This window comes from Ovis canadensis, chromosome 9 (genome assembly GCF_042477335.2).
Source record: "Ovis canadensis isolate MfBH-ARS-UI-01 breed Bighorn chromosome 9, ARS-UI_OviCan_v2, whole genome shotgun sequence".
In the NCBI taxonomy this organism is placed as follows: domain Eukaryota; kingdom Metazoa; phylum Chordata; class Mammalia; order Artiodactyla; family Bovidae; genus Ovis; species Ovis canadensis.
In genome coordinates, this window is record NC_091253.1 from 38,962,654 (window position 1) to 38,984,926 (window position 22,273).

The 22,273-nt window shown below is 42.2% G+C and overlaps 1 protein-coding gene across 2 annotated transcripts in view; it reads right to left on the reverse strand.

Moving 5' to 3' along the window:
* Positions 1-7,380: 7,380 nt before the first annotated feature.
* The window catches only part of FER1L6 (fer-1 like family member 6), a 173,116-nt gene continuing 158,223 nt past the window's right edge, over positions 7,381-22,273 (reverse strand). Inside the window, exons 40-41 of one of the 2 annotated variants that reach the window (XM_069599920.1) lie at positions 11,411-11,511; positions 7,381-9,678 (exon numbers count right to left, since the gene is read on the reverse strand). In XM_069599920.1, the coding sequence (XP_069456021.1) occupies positions 9,495-9,678; positions 11,411-11,511 (285 nt within the window). In that variant the 3' untranslated portion in view covers positions 7,381-9,494. The remainder of the gene's footprint in view (positions 9,679-11,410; positions 11,512-22,273) is intronic. The other variant, XR_011258974.1, reaches the window with a different exon arrangement.

A 22,273-nucleotide genomic window follows, 5' to 3' on the forward strand; every position in this document is an offset into this window, starting at 1 on the left:
TAGCTACTCGTGACATCGTCCACATTTGTAGCTCTACTGCTGCGGAAAGCTGCTGGATTTCTAGAGCCATGGTTAAGAGTTCCCTGATAAACTCCAGGTTTGGAATAAAACAGCACCAGACTCCCCAGCAAAGTCCCTATGTTCTACATGTGTGGTGACACCTCTAATTGTAGGTTTAAAAAAGTGGGAATAAGGAGAGAAGGGGCTTTAGAACCAGACAGAACTTCACTATAATTAACTTTGGAGCCTTAATTTTTTGACGTGTAAACTGCAAGTGTTCATACCCCCGTGCAGAAAGCATTGCTATTGTTCACCAACGTCTAGTTCTCCTCTGTTTCTGAGCACAGGGTCCTTGCTTTTCAGTCACTAAGTCACATCCAACTCTTTGCAACCCCATGGACTGCAGCACGCCAGACTCCTCTGTCCAGTACCATCTGCTGGAGTTTGCTCAAATCCAGGTGTGCTAGTGGTAAAGAACCCGCCTGCCAATGCAGGAGACATAAGACACCTGGGTTCAATCCCTGGATCAGGAAGATCCCCTGAAATTCCATGTTCAGGGAAGCCTGGTGGGCTATAGTCCCTGGATCACAAAGAGTTGGATATGACTGAATGATTGAGCCACATTGTACTGTCAGTGTTGACATGGAGAAGAAAGTATTTTATTTACTTTTTGGTCATGCCACGTGGCATGTGGGATCTTAGTTCCCAGACCAGGGATCAAACTCATATCCCCTGCACTGGAAGTGCAGTGCCTTAACCAATGAACCACCAGTGAAGTCCCAGTATACAGTATTTTAGACCCTTTATGATCCCCTTTATAAACCCGAAGAGTCAGACACAACTTAGCGACTGAACAACAACATGATCTTCTACCTCTGTCCCTGGAGAGGACCACTACCCAAATGCCCAAACACAGACAATCCTATAAGATCTTACATATCGGAAAGATAAGATTCAGAGGTGCTGAGTAACTCATTCAAGGTCACACAGCTCCTGTCTATGCCCAAGTTTCATGTGCTATTATTATCTGAGTCTCCAAAACCCATTTTTCTTTCCACTAGTAAAACAATTCAGTGAAAAATAGAGTGCTTTTTTCTCAGATTGCCCTTTTTGAACTATGGAAAGCCAAGACACAGGTTTTCTCCAGATTTGGAAGAAACTACTGCTATGTTAAAGGAAAGCTGAACATAAGAGGCTTATTTGAAAATTCCTGAGGCAGAAATGTAAAAGGAAATGGCAGAGTCCTTTCATAGCCAGCTGCAAACACACCTCATCTACTATGCTTGTAAGGACTTTAATGAGTCAGGGAAGGATGGAATGGATCTTACCTTTTTCCCTGAGATAATTGTTGCTTGAGAGACTGAACGACAAATGGAAACATCTTGTTCCAGAAAGAAAAGTGTCTGTGGAGCCTCCTTCTTTCCATACACTCATATAATCACCCCATCAGCTTTCAAATCTCTGTTGAAATGGTTTTCAAATTGAGCTGAATTAAAATACCAGGGTAATGCTCAGTGTGGTAGACAGAATAGTGCTTCTGTCTGCAAAAAAAAAAAAAAAAAGTCCAGTCATAATCCCTAGAACCCATGAATATGTTACTTCACTTGGCAGTAGGGTATTTCAATGGAGACGAACTTGGGCAAACTCCCGGAATAGTAGGAGACAGGGAGGCATGGCATGCTGCAGTCCATGGGGTCCCAAAGAGTATCAACAACAACAGGGACTTTTGCTGATGTGATTAACTGAAGGACTCGGGGTAGGAAGATTATCTAGGATTATTGGGTGGGTCAGATGTAATCACACAGGTCCTTGAAAGCAAGAAAATTTCTTTCTACAAAAGAAATGCACAGAGGGATGTAAGCTTGCTGGCTTTGAAGATAGAAGAAGGGGCCACAAATCAAGGAATGCAGCCTCTAGAACAGCAATCCCCAACCTTTTTGACACTAAGGACCAGTTTCATGAAAGACAGTTCTTCCACGGATGGGATGGAGGGGGATGGCTCAGGTGGCAACATCAGTGATGGGGAGTGATGGGGAACAGCAGATGAAGCTTCCTTCCTTTGCTCGCTATTGCTCACCTGCTGCTGTGCGACCTGGTTCCTAACAGTCACCTGACCCATACAGGTCCACAGCTTGGGGGTTTTGGAACCCTTACTCTGCTAAGTTGCTTCAGTTGTGTCCGACTCTGTGCGACCCCATAGACAGCAGCCCACCAGGCTCCTCTGTCCCTGAGATTCTGCAGGCAAGAACACTGGAGTAGGTTGCCATTTCCTTCTCCAATGCATGAAAGTAAAAAGTGAAAGTGAAGTCACTCAGTCATGTCCAACTCCTAGCGACCCCATGGACTGTAGCCTACCAGGCTCCTCCATCCATGGGATTTTCCAGGCAAGATTACTGGAGTGCGGTGCCATTGCCTTCTCCCTTACTCTAGAAGGTGTAAAAGGCGAAAAAACCAGATTCTTCCTTAGGCACTCAGGAGGGAAGATGGGCACAATAAAGGACAGAAATGGTATGAATCTAACAGAAGCAGAAAATAATAAAAAGAGGTGGCAAGCATACAAGAAAGACTATACAAAAAATATCTTCATGACCCAGAAAACCATGGTGGTGTGATCACTCATCTAGAGCCAGACATCCTGGAATGTGAAGTCAAGTGGGCCTTAGAAAGCATCGCTACAAACAAAGCTAGTGGAGGTGATGGAATTCCAGTTGAGCTATTTCAAATCCTGAAAGATGATGCTGTGAAAGTGTTGCACTCAACGTGCCAGCAAATTTGGAAAACTCAGCAGTGGCCACAGGACTGGAAAAGGTCGGTTTTCATTCCAATCCCAAAGAAGGGCAATGCCAAAGAATGTTCAAATACCGCATAATTGCCATCATCTCACACGCTAGCAAAGTAATGCTGAAAATTCTCCAAGCCAGGCTTCAATAGTACGTGAACTGTGAACTTCCAGATATTCAGCTGGATTTAGAAAAGGCAGAGAAACCAGAGATCAAATTGTCAACATCCACTGGATCATGGAAAAAGCAAGAGTTCCAGAAAAACATCTACTTCTGCTTTATTGACTATGCCAAAGCCTTTGACTGTGTGGATCACAAGAAACTGTGGAAAATTCTGAGAGAGATGGGAATACCAAACCACCTGACCTGCCTCTTGAGAAATCTGTATGCAGGTCAGGAAGCAACAGTTAGAAATGGACATGGAACAACAGACTGGTTCCAAATAGGAAAATGAGTACATCCAGGCTGTATATTGTCAACCTGCTTATTTAACTTATATGCAGAGTATATCATGAGAAACGCTGGGCTGGACGAAGTACAAGCTGGAATCAAGATTGTCGGGAGAAATATCAATAACCTCAGATATGCAGATGACACCACCGTTATGGCAGAAAGTGAAGAAGAGCTGAAAAGCCTCTTGATGAAAGTGAAAGAGGAGAGTGAAAAAATTGGCTTAAGGCTCAACATTCAGAAAACGAAGATCATGGCATCTGGTCCCATCACTTCACGGGAAATAGATGGGGAGACAGTGGAAACAGTGTCAGACTTTATTTTGGGGGGCTCCAAAATCACTGCAGATGGTGACTGCAGCCATGAAATTAAAAGACACTTACTCTTTGGAAGAAAAGTTATGACCAACCTAGATAGCATATTCAAAAGCAGAGACATTACTTTGCCAACAAAGGTCTGTCTAGTCAAGGCTATGGTTTTTCCTGTGGTCATATATGGATGTGAGAGTTGGACTGTGAAGAAAGCTGAGCACCGAAGAACTGATGCTTTTGAACTGTGGTGTTGGAGAAGACTCTTGAGAGTCCCTTGGACTGCAAGGAGATCCAACCAGTCCATTCTGAAGGAGATCAGCCCTGGGATTTCTTTGGAGGGAATGATGCTGAAGCTGAAACTCCAGTACTTTGGCCACCTCATGTGAAGAGTTGACTCATTGGAAAAGACTCTGATGCTGGGAGGGATTGGGGGCAGGAGGAGAAGGGGACGACAGAGGATGAGATGGCTGGATGGCATCACAGACTCGATGGACATGAGTCTGAGTGAACTCCGGGAGTTGGTGATGGACAGGGAGGCCTGGTGTGCTGAGATTCATGGGGTCACAAAGAGTCAGACACAACTGAGCAACTGAACTGAACTGACTGATTACAGAATCAATACAAAAGAAATACATTTGGGAATATTATGGTTGAAAGTTTTTCAGTTCATGTGCCAGAACATTTCTAAAACATAAGTGATCATCTTTCCTCACTTCCAGGTCCAGTTAGACCCCACGTCCTGCTGGTTCCACCTGTAGAGATAATATTTTTGACACTAGCTACTATCCTTCAAGGACTGGCTTCATGCCAGGCATGTGCTAGACATGTTATATACCTTTTCTCCGATCTTCACAACTCTTGCCAAGTAGGTAATCATTCCTTTATATCAGATGAGAGAACTCAATTATACTCAGAGATCAAGTGACCTGCCAAGCTAGAGAGGATGCAGTCAGGATTCAAGCCTTCCTGTCCGCCTTTGCAGTTATCTTGGGTGCCAGAGATAGGGGTGGTGGTTGGGGAACTTCACCAGTGTTCCAGAATCTGGCTCTTCCTGTCCATCCCCATGGCCATGGCCTTGACACTGGTCCTCCCACCAGGGTTTTGGCTCATGTCATGTGTCACGTGTCACATGCTCAGGCATGTCTGACTCTTTGCTGTGACCCCATGGACTGTAGTCTGCCAGCCTCCTCTGTCAGTGGAATTTTCCAGGCAAGAATACTGGAGTGAGTTGCTATTTCCTCCTCCAGGGGATCTTCCCCAACCAGGGGTCGAACCCGTGTGTGTCTCCTGCATTGCAGGTGAATTCCTTTCCCACTGAGCCATCAAGAAAGCCCAGAGTTTTGGTTACTGCTTCCTGAAAGGTCCCCTGGCCTCTGGATCTCCTCTTCATCAGTCCATCAGGAACTGCAGGGAGAGCAACTTCTCTAATACCTGACTGGTTCTTGTCACTTCTCTGTCTAAACTCTTCCAGGGGTCCCCACTTTCTGCTGCAAAAAGTCCAACCTTCTTGCTTGGCATTCAAAGCTTTTCATAGTCAGATTCTGATTTCAATCCATCTTGCTCCATGATACAGACCCATCAATATCTGTTTTTCACTGAAATATGCCATGGTCTTTTCATCACCATATATGTGAACCTCCTTATAACACAGACAAGGAAAATATAGATCAGAGATGTGAAGTAAGATGCCTTAGGTCACACAGCCTGTATTAAGCAGAGTTAATACCAGACCCCCAACTCCCTATTAGACCACCCTGGAGCCATTAAGTGATCATCTCAGATCCCTTCTCTTTCCTTCTTTGCCACAATTGCTGAGTGAAAATAACCATTCTCTCTTGTGGGAAGGATGACCTCTGATCTGTTCTCCATATGAAATAAAAATCTAGTCATTCTTTTCCACTTCTTAAAAATCCTCACTATCCACTGCCTTTAAAGTGAAGACTGAAGCCTTTAAGGATGTGGCCCCTACGTGACTCTTCAGCTCCATCTCAGGACCCTCTGCTTCTCACTTGGTACCCACTGTCTTTTGCTTCCTCCCCCCTCAGGGCCTTTGCACATGCTACTTTCCTCTGCTAGCGTGTTCTTCCTCTCCATCTTTCTTCCTGACTGCCAGACTGGCTATGGGTCCTTGTTGAGATGCTCTTTCTGATCCCAGTACTTTGTTCCTATAAAATCTATCAGTCTGTATTTATCTGGTTTTATGTAATTATTTGATTAACATCTTCTGTCTAGCAAACCCTATGCTCCTTTAGAGCAAAGATTTACTTTATCTAGAAGATTGTGTACTTTTGAGTCCCCAAAGTTGATCACAGCCATTGGAATGAGGATGGAACTCAATAGTTATCTGTTGAATGAATAAACACCAACTGGCCCCAGCTGTGACAAAGACAGTTTAGTTTTCCAATTCCCATTCATGTGTCTTTTGAGGGAAAAGAGCAAGAAAGGCACAGGCCATTTCTATTACTGGAGAACTGGATATCATATCCCATGAGTTGTTTCATGATGTTGTTGCTGGTATTCCATTTTGCTTAGTTAGTTTGAGGGGAAAGATTTAAATGTTGTTTTTTAAAAAAACATAAGCAAAACCACTCTGAACCAGACTGAAGCAGTAAGAACAACTCTAATCAGTCAAATGAATAGATTTAAATTAATCGACCCTGAGGGGTGGGATGGGGGTTAAGGATGGGGAACACATGTACACCCATGGCTGATTCATGTCAATGTATGGCAAAATTTACAATATTGTAAATTAGCCTCCAATTAAAATAAATAAATTTTTTAATTAAAAAAATAAATTAATCCCATTGAAGAACACAAGTAGGGACTCATGACAGCTTCTTGGGAAATGGGTATTCTGCTTTAATTTTTTAAACTGTTTTAGTTTTTGGTTGTGCTGGGTCTTCACTGCTGTTTGTGGCTTTCTCTAGATGCGGTGATCCGGGGCTCCTCTTCATTGCGGTGCACCGGCTTCTCATTGCAGTGGCTTCGCTTGTTGCGGAGCACAGGCCCTAAGTGCGTGGGCGTCAGTAGTTGTGGCCCGAGGGCTCTGAAGTGCGGGCTCAGAAGTGGTGCAGGGCTTTAACCGTTACACAGCATCTGGCATCTTCCCGGACCAGGGATCAAGCCCTTGTCTCCTGCGTTGGCAGGCAGGTTCTTAACTACTGTCCCACCAGGGAAGTCCTAAATTTTTAAAATTCTTAAGCTGTAGTTCCCTTAAGGCTAGCTGTGCACAGTTGGCCTAGAACATTATTTTATTTTATTTATTTATTTTCTACACAGGATAGGCCATGAATGATAATCTACGTGTAAAACACCAGACAGAGTTGATTCCAAAATTACCCTCATTTACCATTGCTCCTCACACTTTTCTTATAACACCATCTGATTTGACAGTGCTTCAAATACTTTTGCTTTTCAGTATTCAATATGACCTCAAAGAAAATTTGAGCTGTATTTAACTTAGAAGAACTTTCCGTTTTTATTGTGGATTGAACAATGTGTATTGTTTCGTCAAGTGTTGACTTGGCATTTCACTGTCCAGAATCCAGCAGAAAGCATAATACCTTCCTCCCAAATCTGTCCTAAAAATAAAGTTGTTCTTTTGTTTTTCAACATCACCGCAAATGTGTGTTGTGCTCCTCCCTAAACTTCATCCATGAAAATCACATTCCTTACTTAGTGCTCTTCTTAGACAAACCATAACCTAGAGATAAACAATATCTTGAGGAGGTTCTGGATGCAAAATCCACGGCGACAAGAGGCTGTGTTTATCTTACCTCTGCTGTATCCCACTGCTTGGCACATAAGGGACACTCAATAAATAGTTTTAAATGAAAACCTTTAAACTTATAATCATTTATTAAACATTTGATATTAAAAATAACGCATATTTATTTTAGAAGTCTTAGGAAAAATAGAGAAACAAGAAGGGAAAGAAAAAATACTGCTACTTAATGTGAAAGTGAAGTCACTCAGTCGTGTCCAACTCTTTAAGACCCCATGGACTGTAGCCTACCAGGCTCCTCTGTCCACGAGATTTTCCAGGCAAGAGTACTGGAGTGGGTTGCCATTGCCTTCTCCAACTGCTACTTAAAGATGACCACTATTAACACTTTGGCATATTCCTCCACACATTTAATTTATGCATATGTACATATTTTTCCTTTTAAATCACACACTATATATATTTTTAATTTACAATATACTCAGTGTATATATTCCATGCCTTCAAGTAATTTGAGCTGTATCATTATTGATGTCTGTTATTTCACAATAAGAATGATCCATAGTTTATGTAACTAATCACACTAGGAAACATCGTCAGTGCTTTAAATGCTCTAGTTTTTAGCACGTCAGAAAAATAGGACTTATGTTTACTAAGGAGTGACTGTCTAGGGCCAGAATTCAGGGAGCAACATTAATACTTCAATCTTTGATGAATCAGGAACATTCTAAATGACTTCTCATGTGGAAGTAACATGCTTCATTTGACAGAAGTAACATATGCGTGAAGTGCAGTGAAAGTCGCTCAGTCGTGTCCGACTCTTTGCGATCCCATGGACTATAGAGTCCATAGAATTCTCCAGGCCAGAATACTGGAGTGGGTAGCCTTTCCCTTCTCCAGGGGATCTTCCCAACCCAGGGATCAAAGCCAAGTCTCCTGAATTACAGGCAGATTCTTCAAAGCTGAGCTATGTGTAAGACTATCCAAAGGAAACAGTAGCCCCAGTGCTTCTGGTGTCGAGAGGGGAACCCCAATCCAGCTTTCTCCATACCGCCAAATGGCCCCTCAAGAAAGAAAGAAAAAACAGTTGCCGTACTTATTCCTGTTTAAGGCCAAACATTCCAATTCCTTTGTTTCCTATTTCACCTGAGAACACTAGTCCCTCACTTCTGCTCCCTGCTTTAGATGGGATGGCAGATCTAGACTGTGTTACTTTGAAGATCAAATAATAAATTTAAGAAAAACTGACCCCATCTGACAAGTGTATTGGGTATTGTTTCTAAGACTGCTTTTGAAATTAATCTGTGCTTAAGAGTCATGACAGAAGCTACCATATATGGTGGTAAGATTGAATAATGTAGATGATGGTTATTCACATCACGGTGTAGGGCTAGGGGGCACCATATTTGGTGGGGATTATATATCTGACTAAAGAGAATTCCTACTGGTCTCATGGAGCTCCCCATCCTATTCACACATACCCAGAATCATAGTTTAATTCCCACTTGGAAATTGCCATATGCTAAATAAATATGCATAAATACAAATGGATTTCTCCAGAACTCATTACTACTATTGAGCATGTTCTACAAGCATTTAATGGAAAACCAGCAACGTCTCCTGTTTAGATGGGACCGTCAATGATGAAGTATTTTAAGTGGTGTATGTAAAGTTTATTCCAAGCCAGCTTCTCAGCCTGAATAAGTGAATGTGTCCTGTAAACTGTAAGGATTAAAACAAGGTTAAGATATATGGGACAGGTCAAACATCTAGTAATTTGCTAAAATGCTTTTAGTTTAATTTGCAGTAAAAAAAAAATTACTTAATACTTAAAAAAAAGTGTTTCCAATAATATCGGAGACCTAGAATTAAATTTCTCAGAATAAAACCAACTATGGAATATTCACCTAAGTCAATTTGAGGTCACCAGTGATTACTATAGTGTAAAGGAACCATTATTTCATGCTGCTCATGGGCAAAACCATGACTTAAGGCTTTTCAGTTGGAAAAAGGGTAGCAGGGGTTGGAGCAGGGAGGGACTGTTCCTCTCCCATTTCCTCCAAGAAGAGCTGAGGTGTCCTTAGTTGTAGGGAGTGGCGCGTAGGTCTTTGGGTTTACCCCCTTAGCGCCCAGTATGGGGCCTGCGCAGAGCACACATTCCTATCTATTTACAGAGGAGGAAGAAGAGGGGGTCAGCAGAAAGGGAAGGTCTGGATTCTCCACGACCCTCTACGGGCCCCCAACAATCCTGTGGCTGATGGCTCCCGGCAAGGTATAGATGAAGAGGACCAAGAAGATGATGAGGATGATCAGAATGAACCCGATGATGATGTACTTCTTGTAATTCCTCCAGATGAGGTGGTACAGGCACTTGAAGGGGCTCACGAACCAAGAGAAGGAGGTGTTCGGGCGGCTGAGAAGGAAGCAAGAGAAGATCAGGGAAGGTGCCAGGTTGTGAACACATACGAATCTCAAGATCTCAGGAAGGATTTCTGACTCTCAGTATTGTGAGGACCCACAACGAGAGGCCTGAAAATGGGAGAAGACCGTGCTGTCTTCAAGCAGGAGCACGCTAACTTTTTATGTGATAATGATTCCTCATCATTTTAGAGTGGTGCTGAGGAGGGCAAGAGCTTAGTTAGAACCTAGCCAGAGAACTGAGAGCCCTCTGTCTGTCCTGCCCTGACCAGTTCAAGCCTCACCTCTTCCATGAAGCCCTCCCTGACTACCCCAGTCCACAATAATTCCTCTGGCTCTGAATCCCTGCCTCACTCATTGCTTGACCTACCTCCTTTTTGAACCTAACATGTGTTTTCAACACTGACTATTTTATGAACCTGTGTGCTCTCCCTAAACAGACTGAAGGCTTCTGGAAGGCAGAGTTTATATCTTATATTTCTCTGGTGTTCTTCAAAGTGTTTCCAACCATTATGTTCCCAACACTATGACAGATTAAATATAGGTGCAAAGAAAGGAACACCTACTCATCAGGAGACACTTGGGTCCAGGGAGGAACAAGATAGCTGCAATTTGAGACAGTATTTTGTGTACATATTTCATATCTATTGATACATGTGTTTACTTCTTTAACTTTTTTTTTTAGTTTTTCTGATTTGGACCATTTAAAAAGTCTTTATTGACTTTGTTTCAATATTGCTTTTGTTTTATGTTCTGATTCTTTTGCCACAAGCCATGTGGGGTCTTAGCTCCCCAACCAGGGATTAAACTCACACCCTCAACATTGGAAGGTGAAGTCTTAACCACTGGACCACCAGGGAAACCCTGTATGTTTACTTTTTAATTGATGTACAACCGTGATTTAAACTGAATATGGTAACCTTTGCTGCTAGTAATTCTACTTCTGGAAATTTATTTTAAGTGATAATTTATAAAGGGGAAACATTTTTATCATGTTATAATAATGGAAAAAGGTAGAAGTAAACTAAACATCCAACTATGGGATGGCAACCAACTTAAATATGGGTATCGAGTCTGTGAACAGTTCCACAGCCATTAAAAAAACTCCTCTGACAATTATGGCAACAAGGTAAAATTTTTCAGCCAAGGATAGTGAAATATGAAGATAATTTTGTATGCATGATTAGAGAAAGACAAGGAAAAGAATTCTTGTGAAACTCACATTCCCATACAAAATTATTGAAAGAATATATGAAATTACTCTGGAATTGCTTATTTGGTAGTATTATGATAAAGTGTCCTTTTCATTTGCTGGATACTGTGTAAGATTTTTGGAATATTTTTCAATTATAGAACCATGCCAATAAAGAATCAGCCTGCAATGCAGGAGACACGGAAGACCTGAGTTCGATCCCTGGGTTGGGAAGATCCCCTGGAAGAGGAAAATGGTAACCCACTCTAGTATTCTTGCCTGGAGAATCCCACAGACAGAGGAGCCTGGCGGGCTACGGTCCATGGGGTTGCAAAGAGTTTGACACAACTGAGTGACTAAGCACAAACAAACACAAAGAACCAAAAACTACACGAACTGGATAGTACCCATCGACTCCTCCTCACTCTCGCTTCTCCCAGAGGGATGTTTTGGAGGAATGCTTGCATCCTCTGATATGGGGAGCACAGAGGGCCTTTCCCATGTCTGATCCCTTCACCCCCGTGACTTCACTCACTTGGGCTTGTCCAGGGGCTCTGGCTCCTTTCGGGCTTTTCCAACAGGATTTTTCTCGGCTTCCTCTGCCGTCACAAGGTGGAACTCGGCTTCAACCTTGCCCTGCACAGAGACACAACTCTGTTTCCAGTCGCAAAGAACTGCGGGGTGGGGGTTGGGGGGGCAAGGCCAACTTTCTAGAAGAAGTGTTGTCATGTGGGAGAACGCCAGGAAGGATTTCGGCTGCTTTATTATTGAGGAAATATTATCTTTTTGGTCCTGGGAGAAGCCATTTTTATGATGGAAAATAAAAGTCCTAAAATAATGTTACTTGAGTTTTGTAAGGCGAGGGGGTCCCATGTGTATGCATAGACACACAAATTTCATTTGTAATCATTTAGTATCTGTAGAAGCAATATGAATTATAGAAAATAGAAGAGGAGACTAATTACTTGAGTAGCAAACCCTTTTGAATGTACTACCATCTTTCTTCTCTGTTGATGGCTCTCAAGAGGAAGGACTATTTCACTTGTAATCATTTAATATCTGCAGAAGTAATACGAATTATAGAAAACAGAAAAGGGGACTAATGACTTGATAGCAAACCCTTTTGAATCTGCTACCATCGCTCTTCTCTGTCAATGACTCTCAAGCAGAGCTGGGTGTGTGTGGACCTACATTTGCCAAATGGCTTTTCTGCCATCCTTGCTTTTGTTGTGCCCTCTAAGTATTTTAGAATTATCCTTTTATTCTAGCACTCTCTTCCCTTCTCTCCCCTCAGTGAGAAACAGTCTCTTTGGTTTGAAAATTGTGAATCATATGCTGCTTCAGAGCACTGTGCCAAAGTTACTGGCAGGGATGTACGTCTTGGGGTATCAAAGGATGAGACAGGACTTCTGTAAAAGGTGAGAGTCATTCTTTCTTGTTCATTCACTACTTTTGGAGGCTCCCTGTATACCAGGCACTGTTCTAGGCCCTAGGGACTTAATGATTAAGAAAAATAGGATCCTTGATGTACTAGAGCTTCTGTTTTTGGTGGAGGAGACCCTCTCTCCTGCTCCTTTGGTTTTGTGGATCAAGATTCAAGGTGAGGGACTTCCCTTGTGGTCCAATGGTTAAGACTCCATGCTTTCAATGCAGGGGACACAGGTTTAATCCCTGGCCAGGGAATTAAAGTCGCACATGTTGTGTGGTGTGGCCAAAAAAACAAAATTAGAAAAGATTCAAGATGACAGGAGGGACACAGAAGTGGCAGGAGACTGGAGCAACATCAAGGAATTTTGGCACCGACGTTTGCTGTTAAGTGTGCTCTCTGAATCCTGTGTAGATGGGGCATTACCTGACTTCTGAGGTTGATTTCCTACCCAGGAAAAAGGTCTAAGGTTCTAATGAACCAATGATCTAGCGTTAACTTATTTATTCTTTCTGAAAAAGCCAGGGTTTCCTCATATACATATGTACATATATTTCATTCTTATTTATTTATTTTATTGTCTGTGCTGGGTCTTCATTGCTGCACAGGCTTTTTCTCCAGTTGCGGTGAGCGGGGCTCACTGCTGCTATCCAGTTGTGGCAGGCAGGGGTCTCATCGCGGTGGCTTCTCTTGTTGTGGAGCCCGGCTCTAGCTCACGTGGGCTTCAGTAGTTGTGGTGCATGGGCTCTAGAGTGCAACATGGGTTGTGGCTCCCAGGCTTTAGAGCGCAGGCGCGACAGCTGTGACCCGTGGGCTTAGTTGCTCCACGGCACGTGGGCTCTTCCCAGATCTGGGATCAAACCTGTGTCTCCTACTTTGGCAGCTGGATTCGTTACCACCAAGCCACCAGGGAAGCCCAAGCCAGGGCTTCTTAACAAACAGATTCAGTTGCTGGCAGCCACGAAAATGTAATCATGGGAGAAATTAGAGAGTAGAGTATTTGGGGTGAGTTTGGATACCTGGGTTGGGAAGAGCCCCTGGAGAAGAGAAAGGCTACCCACTCCAGTATTCTGGCCTGGAGAATTCCATGGACTGTATAGTCCATGGGGTCACAAAGAGTCAGACACCACTGAGTGACTTTCACTTTTTTTGGAGCAGGCGCAGAGAGGTAGTGTCATGGCTGTCTGAATTAGTAAAGAAGCACAATGGGCTTTTATTACAAGTGAAGTCATGAGTTCAAATCTAGGTAATCTCATCCATTCTTTAGACTAGTACTGTGACCCAACTCAGAAGGGATTAAATTCATATGACCCAGAAATATTCCTTAAAAATATGTGTACATACGTGTACCCCAAAGTTCATCACAGCACTGTTTATAATAGCCAGGACATGGAAGCAACCTAGATGTCCATCAGCAGACAAATGGATAAGAAAGCTGTGGTACATATACACAATGGAGTATTACTCAGCCATTAAAAAGAATACATTTGAATCAGTTCTAATGAGGTGGATGAAACTGGAGCCTATTATACAGAGTGAAGTAAGCCAGAAAGAAAAACACCAATACAGTATACTAACACATATATATGGAATTTAGAAAGATGGTAATGATAACCCTGTATGCGAGATAGCAAAAGAGACACAGATATAAAGAGCAGACTTTTGGACTCTGTGGGAGAGGGAGAGGGTGGGATGATTTGGGAGAATGGCATTGAAACATGTATACTATCATGTAAGAAACAAACCGCTAGTCTAGGTTCGATACAGGATACAGGATGCTTGGGGCTGGTGCACTGGGATGACCCAGAGAGATGATATGGGGAGGGAGGTGGGAGGGGGGTTCAGGGTTGGGAACTCATGTACACCTGTGGTGGATTCATGTCAATGTATGGCAAAACCAATACAGTATTGTAAAGTAAAAAAATAAAAAATTTTAAAAAAGAAAAAAAATATATGTATATATACTCATTCCTATTGACAAATTTTGGCTCCATCAGCAATGCCTTGCACATAAAGGGACTGAGGAAATGCTTGGAAAGAAAGAATATAAAGCTTTTATCCATTCTTGTCACTCCTCTACACATCTATCAACAGTACAATAATAGTAATATAACTCTAACTGTAATTGCAACACTTTATTGAATGCTTGTTTCATCCCAGATTTGTTTTTTTTTTTTTTGTCTATAATCTATCTATCATAGTGACTAGCAAAGTAGGTCTCCTTTATATTGATAGAGAAATAAAGCCATAAAAGTCAAATAACTTTCCCAAGGTCCCATAGGCAATTAGCTAACCAACTGGAATTTGAGCCAAACTCTGTATGATTCCAAAGTTCATGCTCTTTCCCTTATAGCAGGCTTCCTTCCAATTGCCAGATAATTGGACTAAAATTGTTATGGGACCCTTCCCAGCTCTAACATGAGATGATTCTATGATTGTCTTCATCATTGCCACCTAAAGGCATTTGTCTTCTTGGGCCTTAGTTTCCTCATCTATCAAGTGGCCAGAGGCTCTTTAAAGCAACTTGGCTCTAACTGCTAGGTTTCATGGAAGGCAGAGTTAGAGCTTAGGGTAACTGTGTAAGATTTCATGGCTGGAATAAACCCAAGAAGCCAGCTCCCAATGCATGGCAGAGAGGGCTTCCAATCTGCAAGATAAGACCCTCTGGCTGATTTCCAAAGGTTTTCCAGCAATGATCTGGGCTCCAGTGTGCAACACTTTTATATGCTAGGAGCCTCATTCAACTCCTCTATACTTGACAGAGTTTAAGAGTCACTAACCAACTGCTGGGCTCCAGAATGTTTGGAAGAGGGGACAAAATCCAATGGAGAACAAGTGAGTATGAGAATGAAGGGATCATAGGTGCCTTTTTTTCTTCATTGCTTAACAATAAGCTTAGCTAGAGTGCTGTATAACTTGCATGGTGGTATATTATTCCATTTAAACCACTTGACTGCTTGGAAAAATAGATGACATTTTTATTCCCAGTTTACAGCCCAGGAAACGAAGGCTTGATGATGTTTGCTAACTTATGCCACAAAACTAGGATTTGTACCCAGGTCCTCTGACACACAAATCCCATCCTCCGCTATCTTGGAAGAACAGCTATGACAAACCTAGAGTATTAAAAAGCAGAGACATCACTTTGCCAACAAAGGTGCATATACAGTGCTGTGATTTTTCTAGTAGTCATGTATGGGTGTGAAAGTTGGGCCATAAAGAAGGTGGAGCACCAAAGAATTGATGCTTTCGAACTGTGGCACTGGAGAAGACTCTTGAAAGTCCCTTGGACAGCAAGGAGCTCAAACCAGTCAATCCTAAAGGAAAGAAACCATGAATATTCATGGGAAGAACTGATGCTGAAGCTCCAATACTTTGGTCACTTGATGTGAAGAGCCGACTCATTGGAAAAGATACTGATGCTGGGAAAGATTGAAGGCAAAAGAAGGGGGCGACAGAGGGTGAGATGGTTGGATGGCATCATTGACCCAATGGACATGAGTTTGAGCAAACTCCGGGAGACAGTGATGAATAGGGAAGCCTGGTGTGCTGCAGTCCATGGGTTGCAAAGAGTTGGACACGACTAAGTAACTAAACAACATCTTCTGCTATTGTATGTGTCTAAGTGGTTTCATTCTGTGGAAGAAGTGAACCAGCCTATTTATTTAACAATCAATCAATATGCCTTTTCTGAAATGTTCAAGAAGAATCTCACAATCACCGCCATTCCCCAGCATTAGAATATATTTTTGACGTTAAATGTTGAAAACACACACTTGCTATAAAGAAGAAAAATGTTGCACAGATGAGGCCAGATACAAAATAATACACTATGTGTGATTTCATTTAGCTAAAGAAGGCAACAGATCAATTAATGAGGTTGGAGGTCAGGATAGCGGTCAGGACAGCGGCATGGGTCACTGGAGAGATTCTGCTTTTTTGTCTAGGTACTGATGGGAGTGTTCAGTGTGTGAAAAGTCATGGTTGGTACGGCCTGGCGTGCTGCGATTCATGGGGTCACAAAGAGTCGGACACGACTGAGCGACTGAACTGAACTGAACTGAACACTTTTCTAGAATGTATATTACTCTTTTCTGTATGTAAATATATTATGTATTAATAAAATTGGCTTTAAAAAGAAAAGAAAAACATGTTTTTGACTCCCATCTAATGGCTGGCCTTCAGTAACAGGGAATAGTAGAGCAAGGCCTAGCATAACACAGCACAGGAATTGAGTGAGTAGGATTTGGTGCAGACAAATTTATATCTGAAGTCAGATTCTACCACTTACTAGCTGTGTGACCTTGGGTGAGTTACCTGCCCATTCTGAGTCTCACTCATCTGGGGATGTTAATAGCATGTACCCCATAAAGTTGCTTTGAAAAATTAATAACATTTATACAGTGCTCACCCCAGTGCTTGGTGAATATCAAACTTTTAAAAAATCATAGTTCTTACTTTCAACACTACTTCATGGACAGAAATGCATAATTTAATGAGAACTATATTCTGCTTATTCAAAAAACTCTCAAAGAAGTCCCAACGACCCATATTTTCACAGAAAAAATTTAAAGAAAAAAACAAAAAGGAGGCAGAGGATATGAAATGAGTTCTGCTCAAAGCATAGGAGTTATCAGCTAATATTATGAAGAGCCTCGACCCCGCTTCACTGCCCTGCCTAAGTGGGCATGAGGCATTTATCTGGCATCACAAAGGCAGCAGGGGGAAGGTGTTTACTGACGCAGTCTGATAAACACTGCTCCTCGTTCCATATCTCTCCACACAGAGGCCATATCCGATTTCAATCATCAGTATTCAACCAAGCACCAAGGAGAGGTCTTAAGCTAACAATATCCTCCCAACGTAATTTTGAATCAGAGCTGGAAAAAGTGGACACTTTGAGAGACTATCTGTTACCCTAATGACATCTATGGATGGGAGAAATGATAAGGAAAGGCCCTGACAAGACTAATCTGTGGTGTCACAGCCATCGCTTACGGCCTTCACACTTCACTGAGCCCGGATGGTGGAAGCTGCGGGAGGCCGAGAAGTGATTCTGTTGAGGCTGGATATGCTGCTTCAGCGGTAACGACTGCTTTCTAAACACAACTCTCCCTTGTATGAGATGAGGCATTCTCAGACATTAATGGTGGGAATGTATGCTGGTTAAATCCTTTAGGAAGGGGAATACACATATACACATACATATATACATGAAAGCGAACGTCACTCAGTCGTGTCCGACTCTTTGTGACCCCATGGACTACACAGCCCATGGAATTCTCCAGGCCAGAATACTGGAGTGGGTAGCCTTTCCCTTCTCCAGGGGATCTTCCCAACCCAGGGATCGAACCCAGGTCTCCCACATTGCAGGTGGATTCTTTACCAGCTGAGGCACAAGGGAGGCCCACAGCACACATATACACGTGTGTGTGACTGTGTGCATTACAGTACACGATCATACTCTGGACCTCGAACTCCATTTCTCAATAGCTAATTTAAGGAAATAATTCAAAACTCAGAAAAAGCTTTAGCACAAAACACATAGTCATTATTCTTTTGGATATTCAAATTGTCCTGTTTGTTATAATGAGATGTCTCAGGTTTACATTGCATTTATCTGCCCCTGACCTGGAGTCAGCCATTTCCCCAAAGATATATGGATTCTTTTAGTAGGAATTGGTATTTAGAAACAAGTGTCAGGGTGCTAGGAATCTTGTTTGCTATTGAGCTAGAAAAAAATATTTTTAAATTCACGAGTCAATGATGATACAAAAAAAAGCAAGAGAAAAAAATCTCATACCACTAAGTATGAATCTTACACTAATTCTTGATTCAAAAACTTGGTAGTGAATGGAGAGAATTAAACATTTATCTGATTTTTTTAGGGGATGTGGTGACTATAATATATATCCATTTGATAAGAGAAAGCTCTTAACACATAAATGCCAACTAATAAATGAAAAACAATGATATAGTTAGATAATATATGGATGGATAGATAGATAGATAGCCAGATAGATAGACAGATGCTAGATAAAAATGGCTGGGGGCCTATTTGAAAATAAAATAGATCATAAAGATAAGTAATAGCAACATATCAACTATGACTGAATCTTAGTTTTAAAAAACAGCTATAAAATACATTTGAGGACAATAGGGCATCCTTTCTACAGAAGGAGAAATGAATAGGATATGGGTATCAAGTTATATTAGGCAATATTATTAATTTATATGTGATGATGGCATTATAGTTATGTAAGAGGATGTCCATATTCTCAGGAGATGCACGTGGAAGTATTCAGGGGTAAAGTGTTAGAATGTCTACAACTTACTCCTAAGTGGTTCAGCCAATGTATGTGTGTGTGTATCTATACCTATACATATATATATATGCACACACATATATATATATTCACATATATAGGCAAAATAATTATGGCAAAATATCAACAAATGGTGAGTCTAGATGGTGAGTATGTGGCTGACCCTTGTCCTGGTCAACTTTTCTGCACACTTAAATTTTTTTAAATGAACATATGTTGAGGAAAAACACATGATCTAACTGCGGCATTTCTATTTTGAGAATATAAACAGTTAATCATATTCATAATACTATGTAGAGGAATGCTTATTATAACACTGAATAAAACAAAATGAACAAGGCATTATTTTTAACATAGAATGATTAAGACTATATAAAATTAACCAAAATCTATATATATTGGGAATAACAATATGTATTAGCAGTTGTTTTTTTGAGCAATGTGCATATGGGCACTATTTCTTCCTTTCTGCATTTTAGTGTCTTTTGAATTTTCTATAAATGCATATAATATAGTTTGTCTTAAAAACTATCTTCAGGTGAAAAATATCTCCCCTCTCTGCTCCTGTAGAATCTGAATTTGCCATGTACTCTTCAGATAGGTTGTCTGTCTACAGGTCTCCTCAGCTAAACTGTGAATTTCTGGATGGCAGGAATGTGTCTTATTGATTGCTGAGCCTTTAGCGCCTAGCATATGAGTATAGAGCCGTAGTAAATGCTGACAACTGTTTTTTCATACTAAACTGAGAGCAAAGAAACATCTCTTTTAATTTTAGTTATTATGCTCTTGGGACTTACCTGGGCTACCTACCTGTAGACTCAAAAGATTAACCTATAAAAGAAGCTTCCTGATCTTCATCTCCTAAAAGAGTGATTTCTTTGAAGGTTGCTTTTAGCAGGATAATTAGATGCATAATGCAATGTGTTTCATGAAAAACATGTTCTATACATATTCCCGTTCCTTCACCAAAGGATGCCCGTGCTTTTGCAATTCCATTTGGAGCTGTTTTTCACTCACTATCCATATTCCACACTAGGAGCTGTGTGATCCAAGTCTCTCAATTACACCACTTGGGTGTACAGATAAGTGGCTTTAAAAATAAGCCTGGCAGGTGGCAGAGCCCATAAACAAACCCCTCCTGGCTGCTGGTAATTGGAATAAGAGGACAGTGATGTTCTGACTGCTGGCTTCAAGGCACAGTAGGGGAGTTCATGCAGAGTTGGAAATAGAAAATGTCTTTGCTAGAAACACATCTTGGAGGCACCCAGTCTAAACTACTCATTTTACAGGCATGGAAACTGTAAAAGTGAGTAGACAGAAATCTCAATTAAAATAGAGTGGAGAGATCAGAAAAGGGGGCTGTCATGCCCTATGCAGACAGCAGAGCCTAACAGGAAGAAGAAAGACTTCCTCTTCTCGCCTGGCCACAGCTCGTCCAATGAGAGACAGTCACGACTCAGCCAACGGAAAGCCATGGAGTCTTTGTTAACTATAGCACTCCCAGCTGCCTTTTTCCCTCCATAAAAGAGTTCTGTCCATTTTTTTGCTGGGGACTTGCACATGGCTAGTCATGGTTGCAGACCTCAAACTGCAACTCTGTTAATCCCAAATAACCTGCTTCTGCTGGAGAGATAGCTAGCAGTCTACTGTTGGAGCATGTATCAACACTTTATACTTTTTTGTGGTTAAATTTTATTCCATTATATGGATAAACCTGATGGTGACATATTTAAAGCCACTTAAAACTCAAAATGGACTAACTATGTTTCAGGCATCCAAAATGGAACCAGGTGGTTTTATGGATGCAAGTTCCTAAATCATTGAGAACTTCACTCTTCTGAACTGTATCAAATTCTAAGACACCACTCAGTTCAGTTCAGTCACTCAGTCATGTCTGACTCTTTGCGACCCCATGAACTGCAACACGCCAGGCCTCCCTGTCCATCACCAACTCTCGGAGTTCACTCAGACTCATGTCCATCGAGTCAGTGATGCCATCCAGCCATCTCATCCTCTGTTGTTCCCTTCTCCTCCTGCCCCCAGTCCTTCCCAGCATCAGAGTCTTTTCCAATGAGTCAACTGTTCGCATGAGGCAGCCACAGTATTGGAGCTTCAGCTTTAGTTTCAGTCCTTCCAATGAATACCCAGGACTGATCTCCTTCAGACACCACTGCTACTGCTGCTGCTGCTGCTGCTAAGTCGCTTCAGTCGTGTCCGACTCTGTGCGACCTCATAGACGGCAGTCCACCAGGCTCCCCCGTCCCTGGGATTCTCCAGGCAAAAACACTGGAGTGGGTTTCCATTTCCTTCTCCAATGCATGAAAGTGAAAAGTGAAGGTGAAGTCACTCAGTCGTGCCCGACTTCGCGACCCCAGTCAGTTCAGTTCAGTTCAGTTCAGTCGCTCAGTCGTGTCCGACTTTTTGCGACCCCATGAATCGCAGCACACCAGGCCTCCCTGTCCATCACCAACTCCCGGAGTTCACTCAGATTCACGTCCATCGAGTCAGTGATGCCATCCAGCCATCTCATCCTCTGTCGTCCCCTTCTCCTCCTGCCCCCAATCCCTCCCAGCATCAAAGTCATTTCCAATGAGTCAACTCTTCCCATGAGGTGGCCAAAGTCCTGGAGTTTCAGCTTTAGCATCATTCCTTCCAAAGAAATCCCAGGGCTGATCTCCTTCACTAGCCATCTTCAAAACAGTATCTGCCATCAGCTGCTCCCTGCAACCTTGCAGTTTCAACGATCGCCCCTCCTTTTGCAACAATGTAATCATTTCAAACTCCAAACAATCCTTGCTTAAAAAGCACCCTTCTCGCCAGCTGGGTTTCTGATTGGTAACCAAAAAAAGTCTGCTTAATTTTGTGGTGTTTTGCCTTTACCAGGCTCCCTCATTTTGTAGTGGAACAGAACACAACTCAAGTGCTTCTTGAATCTGCCTCTCTCTGGCTGTAGTCCTAACAAACCTCAAATAAATGCCTCTTTACTTCAATCAGGTCTGTGTTTCTGAAATTTTTATTAACATATCAAATTTGTTTATCCATTCATCAGTTGATAGACATTTGGATGGCTCCAATTTGAGGTATTATGAATAACATTGCTATGAACCTTCATTTCTGAACTCATCCATTCATCAGTCAGTTCACTAACTGAGCATCTATTATGTGCTAAGCCATGAAGCTTGGAATGGAGTGCAGAGGTTGCCATATAGTAAAACCTCAGTGCATACTTGAGGGGACAGGAAAGAAGGAGCCTGCTTGAATTCTCATTCTTCCGATCCCATCTCACAGAGGGGACTGAAGTGAGAATGGAGGGAAGAGAAAGCCTTCAAGAACACACACCAGAACTAGACCCTATGGAGTCAGGTCAGCAGCTGCCGTTTACCCAGTTAGGCTCAAAGAAATCCTTGCCTTGTCCCCACTGAGTCCGTAGAACAGAGAGAGATGGAGAACTCGGTCTCTACCCAGACCTGTGACCTGAAAGGTCCTGACTTGGGTTTGTTTTGACCTCTGGGCACTAGGAGCAGAAGGGAGAACACGCTCCCCCCAAGACAAGGACAGAAGCAAAAAGGGGCCATCCATGCAGTCCTGGTCCCCTTTCTCAACTTCACTCAGTGCTGGAGTCCTCCATCCTCCCTTACACAGGAGT